Raw genomic sequence first — 20,260 nt, forward strand, 5'->3', positions numbered from 1 at the left:
CTGTCTATAACTGATGTCGATTGTATTTAAGCTATATACCATGATGTTATCAGTCCAGCCAACTTAGTTATAGAGTATATTGTCCTTCATGTGGCCACTGAGCTAATAAAAGTTGATAAAAAAAGCATGATCACAAGTGGTGAGTGACTATTAGTAAGAATAATAATTGTATCTATGTTGTGTGCTACAATGAAAGTATTGATAGTGACATGTTATGATATATAATACAATGTTCAAAGTAGCATTTGAAACATCAGTACCTTTAATTTATTGACAAGAAAACACAGGAATGTATGGATATAGATGTTGACAGATCAAAAAGGAATATTTTCTACATACTATCAGTTAGCATTACAGGTATTCATAGTAAGTAAAATAAATGCTGTTAATTGTGAAATAGGAGTGCTAAAAATTATATACACTTTGCTTGTACATGTGAAGTAATTGTAATCATTAGCAAAGGCAATAGGAAACAAACAGAATGCACATAGCTTACAAAACATAAAAGTAGTTGTATAAAAGTGTTGATGTTTAAATGTCATTGTGTAACAGTGTTGATGTTTAAATTTCATAGAAGTGTCATATTTTGCCCGCCCCTTCTGTTCTTATTGGTCAAAAGTCTGACTCTTTCAAGGGCGGCTACATTTAAACCACCGTCACTGAAAGAGACTTCCTCTTGTTGTTCTTCACTGGTTTTGCGTCAGCAGATTCAGAGAGCACAGACAGCAAGATTTCCACAAACGTTATTTCAGCTGTTGGAGTATCTTCTAGTTTATTTATTTATTTTGTAGTAACAGGTAATTGTATATTCAATATTTATTATATAATTGGAGTGTAGATACTTAGCTTCTCAGATGCCTCGGGGGAAAGGCTATCATCGTTCGCAGGCAGCCACAAAGAGGATGACTGAACGTCTTCAACTTGGTGATGTTCAGCAGTCATTTCATGCAACTTGCACACGTAAGTAGCTACTATTTGTGTTTAATATTTTAAGCACGAAGATGTTTGAAGAATTATTGTGGAGAAAAATTTAAACAGTGTTTTATTACATTTGTTGTCATGAAATGTAATTCAATAATGATTATTTCTGTATGTGCTAATAATAGGTGGTGGTACAGGTGGTCGTCACAAAGTGCAAGAATGGCCAATTTCTTGCGTTACTGGTCGAAGCCACAAGTTGGTCATACCCTCTGAGTGTCCAAACAAGAAGGTATAAATGGTTTCTACATTTAAGAAAAAAGTACAATAAATGGTGATTGTGCTAAATGAAATACTGTACATTATGTCATGTAGTTTGTCTTGCTCATTGGAGACTCGCACCTACGGAGCATCGCAGATGGTTTTGTGGAGATGCCAAAGGGTTCTTTTTCCTTTGGTGTCATGTCGACACCCGGAGCTTGTGCAACTGAGTTGACTACTGAGGTGCAGCATGCTGTTGTGCCTAGAACACCAGACGTGGTTTGTCTTTTGGCTCCTAGCAATAACCTGACATCCAGCCGCACCCCTGACGAGGCAGGAGCAGATTTCTGCAGACTCCTTGGTATTGTCTGTGGTCGGTGGCCTAATAAGGTACATGTATATCATGTTTATTAATAGATTTGCAATACTATTATGAGGATGTATACACGATTGTAGTGTGATGTAGAATTATTTTCATGGGTAAAATAGTACAAACATTAGTTATAAACACTGCTTGTTTTGAATAGGTGTTTGTCTTGGACTTTCCTCCACGTCTAACCGTGGATGTGACTCAGCAGGATTACTTGCGTCAGGAGTTTCATCGTGTGTCAGCACGTATGGGTGAGTTACTAGATAATGACATTCAGTTAGGTTTTACATGTTATATCATATGGTGTGCCTTTTTGTTACACTGTAAACTGTGCATCCTACAGAATATAAACTATGAATGTAAAAAGACTTTAATAGGCAATAAACGTAGATATCCTGAATTGGATAAAATTATTGCTGACTGTAGTAGAAACTCATAATGAAGGATGTTCTCTCCCAATGTCTTTTTAAGGGGTCAAGTACATGTCTATTGCAGCGTTCTTCCCTTTGAAGAACTTGAAGCTGTGGAGTAAAGATGGTGTAAGTTCCATTATGGTGTAATAATTCAGAATAATTGGATATGCACATTGATTAGATTTGTATGGTAGTACTGGAATAAAATAGTTAGGTTAGTACTGATATAAAATTGTTACTTTTTTTGCAGGTGCACTTGAGTGATGATCATGGGATGAGTATCCTTGTGCAGTTGATGTGTGATGGTGTTCATCAGGTTAGCCATTTCATACTGTTATGTGTTTCATTTTAGTTTTGCATTATGTTTGTAATGTGCTTAAATTGTTGTGTAGTTGTATGGAAATATGTACATTTTTCTGAATGCAGTATATACAGGACTGTCTCAGAAAATGAGAATATTGTGGTAAAGTCCATTATTTTCTGTAATGCAATTAAATAAAAAAAAATGCCATACATTCTGGATTCATTACTAATCAACAGAAATATTGCAAGGCTTTTATTGTTTTAATATTGCTGATTATGGCATATTTTTGTACTTGGTCTGAGGAAATATTCGAATATTTACAGTTAAGATATTTGGCAGAAAATGGCATAATCAGCAATATTAAAACAATAAAAGGCTTGCAATATTTCAGTCGATTAGTAATGAATCCAGAAGCATTTTGCTTATTTAATTGCATTTCAGAAAATAATGGACTTTACCACAACATTATAACTTTCTGAGACAGTCCTGTATGTATTTTGACATGTATTTTATGTAATGCTGTTTGTGAATCATGATTTAGACAAATATCGGTGATATATAAGTAACATAAATATTATTATTCATGTATTTTTTTTATTGTTTTTTTTATAATCAGCAACTTGACCTCCAAACACCTAAGTTGGAGGTACAAGTAGCGTCAAGGCCACCAGCAGTTAAAACTATTCCAAAAATTGTGGTGAAGGGTGAGACTTTGGTTCTTCGTCGATTGAACCCGTTTGAGTGGACTGTTGTTGGACCAGGCAGGAAGGTAATGGTTGCATAATAGTAATAGCTTGGTTGTTGTAGTGTTTAGTGTTGTGATATATTTGTTTTACATTAGATTCTCCAACGTTGAGCAAAGTAAAGGTCAGTATAGGTTGATAAATAAAAATGTTGATGTCTGTCATTGCAGAGGAGGCAAGCAGGACTTGAACAATCCTCTGACGGGGTTCCCAAAAAGAGGAAAATTCAGCATAACGTTAGTTTGTTTAGAATAATTATATACTGTATTTGTTATAGACAAGATGCATTCAGTCACATATTTTCAAAATGTGTATTTCACAGGTTGTGCTAAAGGAATGTTTCATTCCTCTAACCCCAGTTTGGTTCAGCAGTGAAATGTTGGGTGCGATGGATAAGATAAAACCATCAGATCTGTCCAGCCCTGTGAAGGCTGCTCCAAGAGACAAAAAGGTAATTTTCATGTAAATGTCATGGTTCAGGTGTTGTCATTAAGTGAGTCCAGTCATTTACGTGACACATTCTTCTTGATTGATAACATTTAAATTGTGTATAGTGGTCCAAAGAAGCTGTAATCTGCATGTGTGGAATATATAAATATATATATTTTTTGTCTGTCATTAGAAATCAAATGTGAGATATGGACAGAGAGTTGTTTTCAAAAGGACAAAGTCACAGGTTTGTGTTTCTTTCATTTTTGTATTGGGGAGTAATGTAAATATTAGACTAGTTTATAATTGCTGTTATTCAGTTTGAGAAGGGGAGAATAAAATGTTTTATAGTAATGAGCGACAATAGTTATTGTAATATAAATTAGTTAATTTTTAGTTGTTTTGCAGGCAACATTGTACATTCTAAGTATGTATTACTTTTGTTATTGTGTTTAATAGGCAACACCAAGGCCGTTGGTGGATGCAAGTTTGTCTTGTTCCAGTGGTGTGGAAAAGGTTGTGCAGGAGGAGGTTTGTGGCCTGCTTTAGAATGTCACCTTAAAAAAAGAGAACATGTTTTGTAGCAATGAGTGACAATTGTTATATAAATGATATAAGGTCATTGGTAGTTATTGTTTTGCAGGCAAGACAAAGGATGGTGGTGGATGCCAGTATTTGTTCTTCCAGTGTTGTGGAAGAGGTTGTGCAGGAAGAGGTTTGTTTCTTACTTACAATTTTAAAAAAGAAAGAAAATTATAAGTGCCTATTAGTGATGTATGATTGTTGTTATTTATGTTATTGATCTAGCATATTGTTCAAGCATTAACAATAATGGTAATTTATGTATAATCCAGCAGACTAGTGAGGAGGAGTTAAGTGTACTTTGTAATGTGCAAGTAATAGTAAAACAAATAAAAAACATACACAGTAGTTTGTTGGCTCAGTGGAGCATGCAACATCATGTCATTGTATAAGCTTTTTGCTGTTGTATACATTCTAAGTATGTATTACTTTTGTTATTGTGTTTAATAGGCAACACAGAGGCCATTGGTGGATGCAAGTTTGTCTTGTTCCAGTGGTGTGGAAAAGGTTGTGCAGGAGGAGGTTCGTGGCCTGCTTTAGAATGTCACCTTAAAAAAAGAGAACATGTTTTGTAGCAATGGGTGACAATTGTTATATAAATGATATAAGTTCATTTGTAGTTGATGTTTTGCAGGCAAGAGATAGGATGGTGGTGGATGCCAGTCTTTGTTCTTCCTGTGTTGTGGAAGAGGTTGTGCAGCAAGAGGTTTGTTTCTTGCTTTACAATTTTAAAACAGAAAATTATGATAAGTGCTTATTAGTGATACATGGTTGTTGTTATTTATGTTATTGATCTAGCACATTGTTTAGGCATTAACAATATTAGTAATTTATGGATAATCAAGCAGACAAATGAGGAGGAATTACATGTACTTTGTAATGTGCAAGTAATGGTGAAACAATAAAAACATACATAGTTGTTTGTTAGCTCAGTGGAGCATGCAAAATCATTTCATTGTCTAACCTTTTTGCTGTTGTATACAATCTAAGTATGTAATACTTTTGTTATTGTGTTTAATAGGTAACACAGAAGCCATTGGTGGATGCCAGTTTGTCTTGTTCCAGTGGTGTGGAAAAGGTTGTGCAGGAGGAGGTTCGTGGCCTGCTTTAGAATGTCACCTTAAAAAAAGAGAACATGTGTTGTAGCAATGAGTGACAATTGTTATATAAATGATAGAAGTTTATTTGTAGTTGATGTTTTGCAGGCAAGACAAAGGATGGTGGTGGATGCCAGTCTTTGTTCTTCCTGTGTTGTGGAAGAGGTTGTGCAGCAAGAGGTTTGTTTCTTACTTTACAATTTTAAAACAGAAAGAAAATTATGATAAGTGGCTATTAGTGATGCATGGTGGTTGTTATTTATGTTATTGATAAAGCACATTGTTTAAGCTTTAACAATATTGTTAATTTACGTATAAATCAAATAAACTAATGAGGATGATTGAAGTGAATTTTTGTAATGTTGCATAAGTAATGGTATAACCATGAAAACATACATAGTTGTTTGTTGGATGCATGGAGCATGCAACATCAATTCATCGTCTACCCTTGTTGCTGTTGTATAATTCACATAGCAAGTATGGATTACTTTTGTTGTGTTTTTTTGTTTAATAGGTAACACAAAGACCGTTGGTGGATGCAGGTTTGTGTTGTTCCAGTGGTGTGAAAGAGGCTGTGCAGGAGGTTCGTGTTCTGCATTAAAATGACAAGTTCCATAAAAGTACATTGTTTTCTATGTAGTGATGTAGTTTGTTGTTGATGATTTTCCCATTCATCTGGGCGAATGTTGAAGTTGTAAAAACATAGATAAGATATCTAACAATTTTCTGCAACCTTTATCCTATGCATGTTCCGTGATGTTGTGTAATGTTAAATTAATAAATGAATCATGTGTTAAAGATAATGTTTTGTCATATACCTATAGTTGCCGAGGGAGAGGACTTCTCGCATGCAGCATGCAGCCAAGATCAGTCCCAAGAGTATACAAAGTAAGACCATTGGTGATGCAAATACATCTATGTGTTATGTTTTAGAGAATGATGTTACATGTGATTCACTCTTGACTGATAGGGATACAACATATGACAGTTATGCACACACTGACGGCTCCAGTATTAATGTTCATCCAATGTCATTCGGGGCTTCAAGTGATGCTCTAGAGTGTCAACGCAAAAGTGTGAATGGGTCTTTTCATCAGGGAGACATTCGGTTGAACCATCCAGGTAAGCAGTGTATGGCTATTGCGTATGTGGGTCTAGCAAATCACACAGTTAGGAGTGCGTTTTTATGGTGTTCAGAAGATTTAGACAAAGTTGTTGTTTTAGGTGATCGTTTGTATACATTATTGCAGAATAGTGGCAAGTTCAGTAGCTCACATAACTATTTAATGGTGCCAGACTTGCCAAAGCAGCTGGTTTTTGAAGGAAACCGGTTTGCGCTTAAGGAAATAGATGTGGTGTCTGGATTTTTACCGATGGTCAATAAAACTAATATTGTGGAAGGTCAAGATGTTACTATTTTAAAAGGATTGCAAAAGATACATGATCAAGTTGATTCATGTTTGCTAACCATGGGTTGTTATACATGTGCAATCATTAGCCAAAATGGACAGTATGCAGTGTTTGATTCCCATGCTCGCAGTGCTCGTGGAATGCCAGATGGTGATGGTAAAACTGTTATAGTTTACTTTAATTGTCTTCAAGATGTTTACGATCATGTATGTAATTTGACAAAAAAGACATGTACAGGGCCAACGTTTTTTGAGTTTTCAGGTTTTCACGTTGTGCGGACACAGACAAGTTCATATGAACACTCTGTAAAGGGTGTTGGAATGATTGTATTAGATTCCCTGGCTGAAGTTACATGTAATGTAGGGTTGCCTGATAAGAGCACTACATTTGAGCGCCATACATACACAGAGGTTGACAAAATAAATTCCCAACCAGTGTCATTTGGACCTCCAAGTTATGCTTTAGAGCGTTTTGATGACAGAAGCTTGAATGGTTTTCATCAGAGAGACACACTGCAAGTAATGGGTCAATGGTCAGTGGGTCAACAGGCTAAACCCTCTGTAAAGTGTTTTGAAATGACTACACAGGATTGTACTGTTTCACAGCGAAGTAAGATGTCATTGAGAAGCAAAGTTTCAAGGACATTGAAAAGTTGTGATTCCACTGCACTAAATGAAGATGTTCAGATAATGGGCAATGTGACTTATAAAAAGATCCAGTTTAAGCCTATTGGTAAACAAGTCGCCCAAACTTTATGTACACGATTTAAATGGGATTTAGAGAAATGTGTTGCACAAGAGTTTGCAAGTGATGGTTTATTAGGGCCTCCATGCCAGAAAGAGAAAATAATGGGTGATGGGAACTGTTTTTTTCGAGCAGTATCTCAAGCTGTGTGTGGTTCACAAAAGAACCACAGAAAAATCAGACTAGCTGTTGTAAAACAAATGGAATTGAATGCAATTGTGTATGAAACATTTTTAAGAAGTGAGTACTCTTCAATGGGTGAGTATATAAAAAAATCAAAAATGCGATATGTTGGCAGTTGGGCTACTGAAGTGGAGATTCAAGCAACAGCAGATTGTTTGGGGGTAAATATTTTTACATATTATGATGGCAAGTGGTTAGAATATAGTTCAAAATCAAAAGAGGGAATTTACCTAGAAAACAGCAATGGTAATCATTATGAAACTGTTATTTGTGTGCATAATCCAGAACTGCAAAGGTGTTATGGTTTATGTAAAGCCAATCTTGCCAACTCCAAAGCGTACAATTTTCGAAGTCAAAATATGGTTCAGGCTTCATGTATACCAGTAAGTATTAAAGGTGCAAACCGTACTGACAATTTGAATTCATCTAAAACGTTAACTATTAAGAAAGAAGTAGTGAATATTGATGATGTTTCAGCTCAACCAAAATGTGCAAACAGTAATAGGTGTATTTCTAAGTATTTAATACTTAAATATAGATCTCTCAAGACAAGTAAATATCAAAAAAATGTTTTACACAGAAATAAACTAAAGCAAATGTGTGTTGAGATATATCGCCAAAATGCAATACATCGGGAGAAACTTAGGGATAAAAGTATAATCAAGTATCAGCAAAACACAGTGCACAGAGAAAAAGTAAAAGAAATAAGTGTAAAGAAATATCATCAAAACAAATTGCATAGAGAAAAAGTGAAAGAAAGGAGTGCAAAGAAATATCAGCAAAATGAACTGTATAGAGAAAAAATTAAAGAAAGGAGTGCAAAGAAATATCGGCAAAACGAATTGCATAGAGAAAAAGTAAAAGAAAGGAGTACAAAGAAATATTGGGAAGAGGAATTGCATAGAGAAAAAGTAAAAGAAAGGAGTACAAAGAAATATAGGCAAAGTGAATTCCATAGAGAAAAAGTAAAAGAAAGGAGTACAAAGAAATATAGGCAAAATGAATTCCATAGAGAAAAAGTAAAAGAAAGGAGTACAAAGAAATATAGGCAAAGTGAATTCCATAGAGAAAAAGTAAAAGAAAGGAGTACAAAGAAATATAGGCAAAATGAATTCCATAGAGAAAAAGTAAAAGAAAGGAGTACAAAGAAATATAGGCAAAATGAATTCCATAGAGAAAAAGTAAAAGAAAGGAGTACAAAGAAATATAGGCAAAGTGAAATCCATAGAGAAAAAGTAAAAGAAAGGAGTACAAAGAAATATAGGCAAAGTGAATTCCATAGAGAAAAAGTTAAAGAAAGGAGTACAAAGACATATTGGCAAAGTGAATTCCATAGAGAAAAAGTTAAAGAAAGGAGTACAAAAAAATATTTGCAAAATGAATTCCATAGAGAAAAAGTAAAAGAAATGAGTACAAAAAAATATTTGCAAAATGATCAACATAGGAAAAACGTGAAAGAAATGAGCATAAACAAATATCGGTATAATGTAGTGCACAGGCAAAATGTAAAAGTTCGAAGTAAAAGTAAGTATGATAGCAATCCTGATCACAAGAAAAAAGTTAAAGCAGCTACCAAATTAAGGATCCAAAAAATTAAAGAAAAGTCAACACAGATAGATTTCATAATGGAAAATTTTTTAGATAAAGTAAAAAACGGGCCTGAATTTGTCTGTAGCGTCTGCCATAGATTGTTGTTTAGACGCCAGGTTTTACTATATAAAATAGATAATTATAAGAAGAATGAAAAAATAGCTTTAATAGCTGAGAAATGTGTAACAGAAGAATATTTGCACAAATGTAGTACGGACTGTCTAATACCATGTATGGCATTACAGTCAGCTCGAGGCCAGCTGTGGATTTGCTTCACATGCAATAGTAAGATTCTTCAAGGTGAAATACCTCCGGAATGCGTTATTAACAAATTGGCAGTCCAACCAATTCCACCTGAATTGTCATGTTTAAACAGCTTGGAACAACATTTGATCGCCTTACATATACCGTTTATGAAAATGCTAGCGTTACCTAAAGGTGGGCAAAATGGAGTACATGGACCAGTGACATGTGTTCCAGCCAATATTGTGCAAACAAACAATTTGCTGCCTCATTCTAATATGGAAGGATCTTTATTGCCAGTAAAACTGAAGCGTAAATTAACATATAAAGGTTATTATGAATACCAATTTGTTGATACAATGCGCATCAGACAAGCATTACAAATTTTAAAACAAACAAATGTGCATTATAAAGATGTTGATTTTAACGAAGCTTGGATAAATGAGTTTTGTAGACAACAAGGTGAAGTTGTAGAAAATGTCAATAATGCTGAAAGTGGTGAAAACTCAAATGTTGAAGACGAGCTTTTGCATGATAGACAACAACATTGTATGTTTCAAGACACCTGTCTGATGCCTGTTGATATTGGTCAGGAAGCGCTTGATCAATACTTTGATGATGTATTAAATTTGGCACCAGCAGAAGGGAACAATCCTGTGAAATTGCTTTCTGATCATACAAATGAAGCCAAATGCTTCCCAGTCTTATTTCCACAGGGACAAAATACATACCACGATAGCAGGCAATATCGACTAACTTTGGCGCGTTACTTCAACAACAGAATTTTACATGCTGATGGGAGGTTTGCACAAAATGTTGAATATATATTTTTTGCTCAGTACATGTCTGAGATTGAACAGGTTATTTCAAGTGTATCCATTGCATTGCGCAAAGGAAACAAAGGTCAAACATTTAAAAAGCTGAGCGAAGATATGTTAAAAAATGAAGATTCATTGAGGGATTTATTGAAGTTTGATGAAGGTTATCGTTTCCTTAAACCTATAAGAGGAACCCCAGCTTTTTGGCAGGGAGTTCAACGAGACCTGGTAGCTTGTGTCCGTCAGCTTGGTGTTCCTACCTGGTTTTGCTCATTTTCTTCGGCTGATCTGCGATGGCAAACTCTTCTCTACAGTATTTTGAAAACCCAAGGTCGAACACAGACAGTAGAAGACTTGGAATGGGCAGACAAATGTGAACTGTTGCGTCACAATCCTGTTGCTGCAGCAAGATATTTTGATTTTCGGTGGCATATCTTTTTGCGAGAGGTGATTATGTCAGATTCAGATCCAATTGGTAAAGTCCTGGATTACTTTCATAGGGTGGAATTTCAACAGCGTGGTTCACCTCATACCCACTGCTTTTTTTGGATTTTCAATGCTCCACAGATTGACAAAAATACAGATGATGAAGTATGTGAATTTATAGATAAATATGTAACATGTGAATTGCCCTCAGAAGATAAGGCTTTATTAGACATAGTCACATCTGTACAGGAGCATTCAAAGCAACATACCAAATCATGTAAAAAGAAAAACACAAGTTGTCGTTTCAATTATCCCAGGCCAGCATCAAGTAGGACATTTATTTCCCGGCGGAAAACAGATGAAAATTCCAAAAAACAATGTGAATGTAAGGTAGATAAAGATGCTTTAGCAAAATGTGCATGTAAAAATGAAGATCAGCAAGAATCTACCAAAGCAGCAGAAATTATGACAGCAGTAAAAACTGCTCTTTCAGATAAAAATTCTACCTATGACTCTGTGGAACATTTGTTTGAAAGCCTCGGCATAAATCAAGAAATGTTTGAGGATGCATATCAACGCTTTAGTCGAAATACACAAGTTGTTTTGAAAAGGGACGTTAATACGGTTTGGGTAAATCAGTATAACAAGTCACTACTAAAATGTTGGAATGCTAACATGGACATACAGTATGTTATTGATGCATATGCATGTATAGTGTACATAATTTCTTATATTTCAAAGGCAGAAAGGGAAATTGGACTATTGTTAAGGAATGCTCAAAGAGAAGCTGCAAAAGATGGAAATGTTTCTGCCAAAGATGCATTAAAAAATCTTGGTAGTGTTTATTTGCACAATAGAGAGGTGGGGGCTCAAGAGGCAGTTTATCGGTTAACAAATATGCATCTGAAGGAATGCTCAAGGAAAGTAGTATTTATACCAACAGGGGACAATCAAGTAAAAATGAGTTTGCCTTTAAATGTGTTAAGGCAAAAGGCAGCTTCACGTAATCTTACCACAGAAGACATGTGGATGACCAGTATAGTAGAACGGTATAAAAATAGACCAAATGATACCACTTTTAACGATATGTGTATGGCCACATTTGCATCAGAATACCGTGTTTTGAGTAAAAATGAGAAATGCCAAAATCGGATTACACTGAATAATGATAGCGGTTTCATCGCAAAAAGAACACGCACAAAACCTGCAGTAGTTCGATACATGCGTTTTTCTGAAAGTACAAATTCAGAATTGTTTTACCAAAGTAGGATGCAGTTGTTTTTGCCATATCGGGTAGATACACAGCTAAAACCTCCCAACTGCGAATTATTTGAACAGTTTTACAAAAATGGTCATGTGAGATTTAGTGATGGTTCAAAACGTTCAGTGAAGTCGGTTGTCGATTTGAACAGAAGTAAATTTGAAAAAGAAGCAAATGAATTGGAAGCCATCCAGAATATGATTGATTCTGATGGCATTTTAGAAAATGCTTGGTGTGAGCTGTTCCCCGAGCAAGAACTAGAGCGATTACAATGTGAGGAGGAACGGAAAAACAAAGACCAGATCGTCGACGAACATGTAGAAAATATTCCTGATTTAGGTGTAAGTAACCAAAAAATAGCACATTTGGAAAAGAGAAATAATATAATGAGCAGAGGTGACGGCTTGGCTTTAATTAGATCTCTCAATGACACACAGTTGTCTGTTTTCTATCAAATTCGACGATGGTGTTTAGAAAAGGTAGCAGGGAAAAATCCTGATCCATTCCATGTATTTATTACAGGTGGTGCCGGCACAGGAAAAAGCCATTTAATAAAAGCTATTCAGTATGAAGCAACTAGATTGTTGTCAACAATCTGTTGCCATCCTGACAGTGTTTGTGTTTTGATAACTGCTCCAACAGGGATTGCTGCATACAATTTACATGCATCAACTATCCATCATACATTTAGCATAGGCAAAGATTGTCGCTTACCTTACACACCATTAGGTGAAGAAAAGCTTAATTCTTTGCGCGCCAAATATAGTGATTTGCAAATTCTCATAATAGATGAAATATCTATGGTTGATCATAAAATGTTATCATATATTCATGGTAGATTAAGGCAAATTAAACAAACTGGTGACGTTCACCCCTTTGGTAAAGTAAGTGTAATTGCTGTGGGAGATTTTTTCCAGTTGCCTCCAGTAAAAGGGAAACCCCTGTATGTAGATGATGTTGGTTTTAATTTGTGGTCTGATCGATTTAGAGTTGTCGAATTGAAAGATATAGTTAGGCAAAAAGACCATGTCTTTGCAGAGTTGCTGAATAGAATACGAACTCGTTGTAAAGGCACTCCAATGTTACAAACTGATATAGAAATTCTAAAACGCTGTGAAACTGGTGAAGTTAGCTCAGCATTGCACATATTTCCTACAAATAAACAAGTAAATGAACACAACATTCAGCAGCTATTTAAGACATGTCCTGAATATATCGAGATAGATGCTCAGGATTTTATGACTAATAAGAAAACTGGAAAAGTAGAGTTAAAAAGTGGACACCACACAAAAACTCATGATGCATGTTTGGCAGAAAAATTGTTGTTGGGAAAAGATGCACGGGTTATGTTGTGTAAGAATGTGGATGTTATGGATGGTCTGGTAAATGGTGTATGTGGTACAGTAACACATATTGTTACTTACCAGAATAATACATTTCCTCAAAAAGTGTATGTGAAATTTGACGATGATCAAATAGGCGCTCAGAGTAGGAAACTATCTGCAGGTTCAAATTCGTTTGTTTCAATGGGTGCCACTGTGATAATGCCAGAAGAAGAAAGAGTCACAAAACAAGGAGGGTTGCGCAGACAATTTCCACTTAAACTTGCGTGGGCGAGTACAATACATAAAGTACAAGGAATTACAGTTGACAATGTAGTAGTGTCTCTCAAAAAAATATTTTCCGCAGGACAGGCGTATGTGGCCTTAAGTCGTGTTACCAGTTTGGCAGGGTTAGTTATTCAAGATTTTGAAGATAAGGCTCTGTATTGTAAAGATCACATTAAAGATGCAATTCAGAACATGCCCAAATTCCCAATAGAATGTACAACCAAACCCAAATTCAACACACAAGCTTTTTCATTATTCATGATGAATGTACAAAATTTGACTTGTCATGTTGCAGATTTGGCATTGTGCACACAGCATATGCAGCTTAATTGTATTGCTGTTACAGAAACCTGGCTACCGGCTGTTTTTTCAATGGAAGCAATCAAACTTAATGGTTACAATTTTCATAGTGCACCACGTGCTTTAGCATACAATGGCAACCACCCTGCTTTGGTTGCCTTGCAACACCAACAACGTGGTGGTGTTGGCATGTATGTTTCACAAAGTATGAAATATGACATTCTCAAACTACCAAATTTCAACTTGGAATGTTGGGCTTGTAAATGTATAACTTACAATATATTAGTAGCAGTAATTTATCGACCACCATCATATCCCATGTCTTTATTTACAGAAAATCTAGGAAAGTTACTTGATTGGTTAGATCCTCAAAATAACACAATAGCTGTTATGGGAGATTTCAATGATGACCTTCTGAAATCATCCAGAATCTGCAAATTTGTAACAGACCGAGGGTATTCTCAGTTTGTTGCAGAATCCACAACAGAAAAAGGTACCCTAATTGATCATGTGTATGTTAAAACTATATATTATAAAGTGCGATCAAAAGTTTTACCGACATATTTCAGTGATCATGAAGGGCTTGTGTGTTCTTTTACATATACGCACTTATAACAATCCAGAAAACTAACTTATTTTTACACACTTGCGTTGACAAAAGTGGCAATTGATAAATGTGTAGTTCCAGAACAAATTATTGGAAACCTCTTACTTTTAAAATAATGTCAAGAATATTACCACCGGAAAATCACTGTTTGCGTACGCAGTGCCCCTTTGGGTGCCCTAAGCTTAAAAGTGTGATGGTGCCCCAAATTTTATTTTATTTTTCTTCGCGGTGTGGGAGGCATTTCTCATACAACAATAATAGTTTGCATGGCTTAAAGACCCAACCCCAACCTTTTGTTGTGCCATAGACTGGTTCAAACAAGTTGATGCAGACCAGCAATCATTCGCAATTCAGACGGATTGAGGTGATCAAAAGATGATATGATTGCACGGCTACTTAGTAGCGGATAAACTGCTAATGGTACGTCGGCAGCTTGTGCAGCTTTCCACATGTTGCTCCACTAGCTTATTTCAACAGGATTGTTGTGTTAACTGTTTTTGAGTACTTGCCTTGCACAACCCTCTTCATCTACTTCACGAGATACCACCAGAAAAACGACGGGGAAGATCACCATCTTGTCGAATCTGTTTCATTTTGGGAAGATGACGCCAAGGCACGGCTTGTTTAACTGTGTGTTCGGTCATTGTTTACTTCTTGTTTCTTTTGCTTTCTGTTTACGTCTTCAACTTGCAAACCGCAGAAGAGAGGGGAAACCTGCTCTGATGTCACGCACATTTCCATCGCATCTGATCACTCGCCTGCTCCCAGCTCCATGTCATTATGATATCACAATAAATTATTCCAAGTACCCTCTACAGTGCTCACGTAGTATTTATTTCTGTTTGATACATTGAATGAGTTTTTCTATGTATGTTTGAAATATCCAACTGTGTGAGTAGTCAATGAACGCACCAAGATTTACCGCCGAACGTGACTGACATGCTTGGTTTTCTTTTGCTTCTCTCCACGCATCTCTGAATTGTATAATGTAAGCACCTTTTTTTCCCCCAAAAAACTTGTTCATGTGTGTTTATGTATGTTTATGTATGTCTTGCTGCAGCAGTAAAAACTGCTGCACCAAGACTCTTGACGAAAACAAGAATGTTTGTATTTTGCTGATAATGACAACTTTCATTGTTACACAGTCCACAGTTGCATTTGTGAATATCATACATTGGCCTGTTTGACTGCTGCTTGTCCTCTCTCTCTTGCCCGCTCCACCTCCAACTTGGAGGCGGGGCTAGGTGGTGATGAAAGAATGTGATACTTTTGCTGTATGGATTCTGCATTGACTGACCGCGACAAGATCTGAGGAGGAGGAGAGCCACATCCCCAGAGGCTTTGCTATGGAGAAATCTGCAATGGCTGACCAGGCCAGTTCCTGGGGAAGAAGCACTTTTGTGTCTACTTGTGGCGCTTCATCTCAATACAATGACTGTCTTGCCTTTAGAGCTAACATTTTACAGCACCATACTACAGTATTTGTGAAATCTTGCCATGCGTCATCTATTGCAACCTGGTCATCCTGGAAGGGGGATTCCCTCCCTCTGTGGTCCCTTCTCAAGGTTTCTCACATTTTCCCTAAATGGGGTTTTTGAGTTTTTCCTTGCCCGGTTGGAGGGTTAGATCAGGGGATGTCGCAACTTGTTTGTGGTTAAGTGCTACAGAAGTAAATGTGTCTTAACAACTTCATGATAGAATTTGTTTTCAATTCTCTCGGATGTGATTGGGTTGTATCAATTAAATGTTCTGATAAATTATTCAGTGAGTAGTAAAAATAGTTGGTCAAGTATAATGACATGAAATATAAGGAATACAAAAAACAAAACAAGAACCCTCTAAATTACACGTTTTGTTCCAGGCTTTATGTGCGTGCATAGTTTGAGTATTCACCTAGGTTTAGGCCAGAAGTGTTCTAACCTTTTGCAAAGAGGGCCAGGTATGGTAAGGTGAAAATGTGTGGGGCCTAATCAACCATTTAGTTTAGCCTGACATACGTTTTTACATGCAACACCAATGTTTAGACTCTCAAAAAAGCAGCATTTTACTTGGCAAACAATGCATCGCTATGGCAACAGCGTGCGACAAAATTAAAAACTTTCGATAACTTTGCATCTTAAACATCATGGCTATATAGAATACTTTTTGAATATATTAGGCATGCCTGCCAATATTCACACATCTAGCTGAATCATATAATCGGAAAGACTTCATAAAAATGTCTAGAGCATTTATTGCAAATTTAATAAGAAATCTGTAAAATATTCATGCTTATGACAAGCCTGATGTGTGTGTAAAGTTTCATGAGTTTTTGCACATGTTTAGACCAAAAAATAAAAGCAGCATTTTACTTGGCAAACAATGCATCGCCATGAAACGGCGTGCGACAAAATAAATAACTTTCGATAACTTTGTATCTTAAACATCTTAAGATGAAGCACACCAAGTTTGAAGACAGTTGGATAAATTTTGAAGGAGGAGTTCGTTAAAATATGACCCCTAAAAAAGGCCACAAAAAATGGCTACAAATCCCAATGTAAATCAAAATGGTGGACTTCCTGTTTGGTTTAGCAGATGGTTCCAAGAGACTTTTTTGTACATCGTGGGCTCTTATGTATGCCTCTAAATTATCATAGCGCTAGGTGAAACGTACAACCGGGACTGCTTCGTTAAAGAGGAGTTTTTTACCTCAAAATGTGATGACCGGCCCCTACGGGACTTCCTGTTGGATTTAGCACATGGCACCAAGAGACTTTTTTGTACATCGTGGGCTGTTACATTTGTCTCCAAATTTTCGTAGCTCTAGCTGCTTCGTACAACTGGGAATGCTTCATTAAGAGGGAATTTTTTCCTTAGCAAAAAGTGCATGCCACGGCAACAGCGTGCCACGAAATAAAAAGCTTTCAATAACTTTTCATCTTCAATATTTTAAGATGAATGACACCAAGTTTGGAGATGATCGGATAAACTCTGTAGGAGGAGTTCGTTAAAATAAGACGCCTATGAAATGGCCCAAAAAATGGCAACACGTTCCAAAGTAAATCAAAATGGCGGACTTCCTGTTCGGTTTAGCATATGGTTCAAAAAGAGTTTTTTGTACCTTGAGGGCTGTTACATAAGTCTTCAAATTTTGGTAACTCTAGGTGAAATGTACAGCCGGGAATGCTTCATTAAATAAGAATTTTGAAACACAAAATTTGATGCCTCGCCTCTGGCGGACTTCCTGTTAGGTTTAGCATATGGCACCAACAGGCTTTTTTGTAGATCATAGTCTGTTACATATGTGTACCAATTTTCGTGCCTCTCAATGAAACGTACCACCGCCAATGGTTTGTTAAGTAAGAATTTTGAAACTGTAAATTTGATGCCCCGCCACCGTCATATAGTATGTCAAAAACTTTACATTTTTTACCATGATGTTGTCCCAGGTGTTGAGATGGTACAGCCCAAGTTTGAAGTCAATCGGGTTAACCGTGTAGGAGAAGCGGGCAAAAGTATGACCCCTGTAAATGTGCAAAAATGGGCCAAAATTGGACATTCAAATACTCATATCTCACTTCCTGTCTATTTTAGGGTACACAGATCAAAGAGGTTTTTGTTCATCTGGATGTGCTACAGGTGCCACACAATTTTCGTAGCCATAGGACAATCGTAGCGGGACAGGGATCCGTTAAACCTATGTAGGTGGCGCTACAGAGCCATTTTTCTGTTATCATGTATGGCGACTTTAAAATATCAAATTTTTCGCCAGGCCCGATCTGCGTGTAAAGTTTGGTGAGTTTTCGTTCATGTTTAGTGCCTCAAAAATGTGGTTGTTTGCGGAAAAGAATAATAACAAAGAAAAAGAAGAAGAAGAAGAAGAAGAAGAAGAATAACTAGAGCTGCGAGCAGCTATAAAGGGCCCTCGCAACCCGTGCCACGTTGGGGTATTTGCACGTCGGGGTACTGGCACTTTAGGGTACTGTTTCATAAGAAACCGTCTAAATTGTAAATGTTTTGCCATGCTTTTTGTGTTTGTTCACATTGCTATGGAATGCTTTGTCGAGGTATTCGGCTGATAGGTATGCCTCCCAATATTCACACATCTAGCTGAATCATATAAAAAAAAAAATTCTTTGCAAACAATGCATCGCTACAGCAAAGGCGTGCCACGTTGGGGTACTTGCACGTCGGGGTACTGGCACGTTGGGGTACTGTCAAATAGGACAAGGACCATCTAAAATGTTTTTGACAAGCCTTGTGTGTGCAAAGTTTAATCAAAACGCAAAATATGGTGCGCAATTCCCAAAATAAATTCAAAATGGCGGACTTCCTTTTAGGTTTAGCATACGGCTACAGAATACTTTTTGTAGGTCTTAAGCTAATAGGTATGCCTCCCAGTTTTCACAAATCTAGGTCAAGTCATCTTTAGTTGTGTATCGCTTGAATCATACAATTGGAAATGCTCCATAAAAATGCATAGAGGGCGCTATTGAGCACAACGTTGGGTTACTTGCACGTCAGGGTACTGGCACGTTGGGGTACTGTTACATGGAACAAGGACCATTTAAAATGTTAGTTTTTTCCATGCCTTGTCTGTGCAAAGTTTAATGAAGAAGGCCAAAAATTATGTATAATTCCCAAAATAAAATCAAAATAGCGGACTTCCTCTTTGGTTTGGCAAATGGCTACATAATACTTTTTTGTAGGTCTAGCATAATCATACAATCGGAAATGCTTCATAAAAATGTCTAGAGGGCGCTATTTATTGCAAATTGCACAATAAATCTCTGAAAATTCATGTTCATGACAAGTCTGATGTGTTTGCAAAGTTTCATGAGTTTTCATGTGTATAAAAAAAAAAAAAGCAGCACTTGACAACTGTTACATGGAACAAGGACCATTTAAAATGTTAGTTTTTTCCATGCCTTGTCTGTGCAAAGTTGAATGAAAAAGGCCAAAAATGATGTATAATTCCCAAAATAAAATCAAAATAGCGGACTTCCTCTTTGGTTTGGCAAATGGCTACATAATACTTTTTTGTAGGTCTAGCATAATCATACAATCGGAAATGCTTCATAAAAAGGTCTAGAGGGCGCTATTTATTGCAAATTGCACAATAAATCTCTGAAAATTCATGTTCATGACAAGTCTGATGTGTTTGCAAAGTTCCATGAGTTTTCATGTGTATAAAAAAAAAAAAGCAGCACTTGACAAACAATGCATTGCTATGGCAACAGCGTGTTACAAAATAAAAAACTTTCGATTACTTTGCATCTTAAACATCTTAAGATGAAACACACCAAGTTTGAAGACAGTCGGATAAATTTTGTAGGAGGGGTTCGTTAAAATATGACCCCTGAAAGTTTTTCCTTGTTCGGTTGGAGGGTTAGATCAGGGGATGTCGCAACTTGTTTGTGGTTAAGTGCTACAGAAGTAAATGTGTCTTAACAACCTCATGATTTAATGTGTTTTCAATTCTCTAGGATGTGATTGGATTGTATCAATTAAATGTTCTTATAACTGATTCAGTGAGTAGTAAAAATAGTGTGTCAAGTATAATGACATGAAATATAAGGAATACAAAAAACAAAACAAGAACCCTCTAAATTACACATTTTGTTCCAGGCTTTATGTGCCTGCATAGTTTGAGTATACACCTAGGTTTAGGCCAGGAGTGTTCAAACCTTTTGCAAAGAGGGCCAGGTATGGTAAGGTGAAAATGTGTGGGGCCTAATCAACCATTTAGTTTAGCCTGACATAATTTTTTTACATGCATATGTAAATATATATATGTGGACAAATGTGTACATATGTCTACAAATTTTTGTAGCTCGAGCTGCTTCGTCCAACTGGGAACGCTGCATTAAGAAGGATTTTTTTTTCCTTTGCCAACAGTGCATGCCACGACAACAGCGTGCGACGAAATAAAAAGCTTTCAATAACTTTTCATCGTCAACATCTTAAGATGA

General features: G+C 36.4%; 1 protein-coding gene across 1 annotated transcript; it reads left to right on the forward strand.

Moving 5' to 3' along the window:
- The first annotated feature begins 851 nt into the window (after positions 1-851).
- LOC144032169 (uncharacterized) lies at positions 852-16,001 on the forward strand. Its single transcript, XM_077539875.1, has 19 exons — positions 852-960; positions 1,107-1,210; positions 1,294-1,569; positions 1,707-1,800; positions 2,021-2,088; positions 2,213-2,278; positions 2,883-3,035; positions 3,180-3,245; positions 3,332-3,460; positions 3,632-3,685; positions 3,898-3,969; positions 4,082-4,153; positions 4,471-4,542; positions 4,655-4,726; positions 5,042-5,113; positions 5,226-5,297; positions 5,632-5,700; positions 5,942-6,005; positions 15,544-16,001. Exons 1-19 carry the CDS (start codon positions 855-857, stop codon positions 15,558-15,560), a joined length of 1,698 nt encoding a protein of 565 aa, XP_077396001.1. The 5' UTR covers positions 852-854; the 3' UTR covers positions 15,561-16,001.
- Positions 16,002-20,260: the final 4,259 nt, after the last annotated feature.

This window comes from Festucalex cinctus, chromosome 12, assembly GCF_051991245.1.
Source record: "Festucalex cinctus isolate MCC-2025b chromosome 12, RoL_Fcin_1.0, whole genome shotgun sequence".
NCBI classification, from domain to species: domain Eukaryota; kingdom Metazoa; phylum Chordata; class Actinopteri; order Syngnathiformes; family Syngnathidae; genus Festucalex; species Festucalex cinctus.

What these genes read in the sequence shown, in the direction of transcription:
- LOC144032169 (XM_077539875.1), top strand. Translation starts at nt 855, where the DNA reads ATGCCTCGGGGGAAAGGCTATCATCGTTCGCAGGCAGCCACAAAGAGG. An exon ending in GTGGTCGGTGGCCTAATAAG is followed by an intron (nt 1,570 to 1,706) that starts GTACATGTATAT and finishes TGTTTTGAATAG; the next exon opens with GTGTTTGTCTTGGACTTTCC. An exon ending in AGAGGAAAATTCAGCATAAC is followed by an intron (nt 3,246 to 3,331) that starts GTTAGTTTGTTT and finishes TGTATTTCACAG; the next exon opens with GTTGTGCTAAAGGAATGTTT.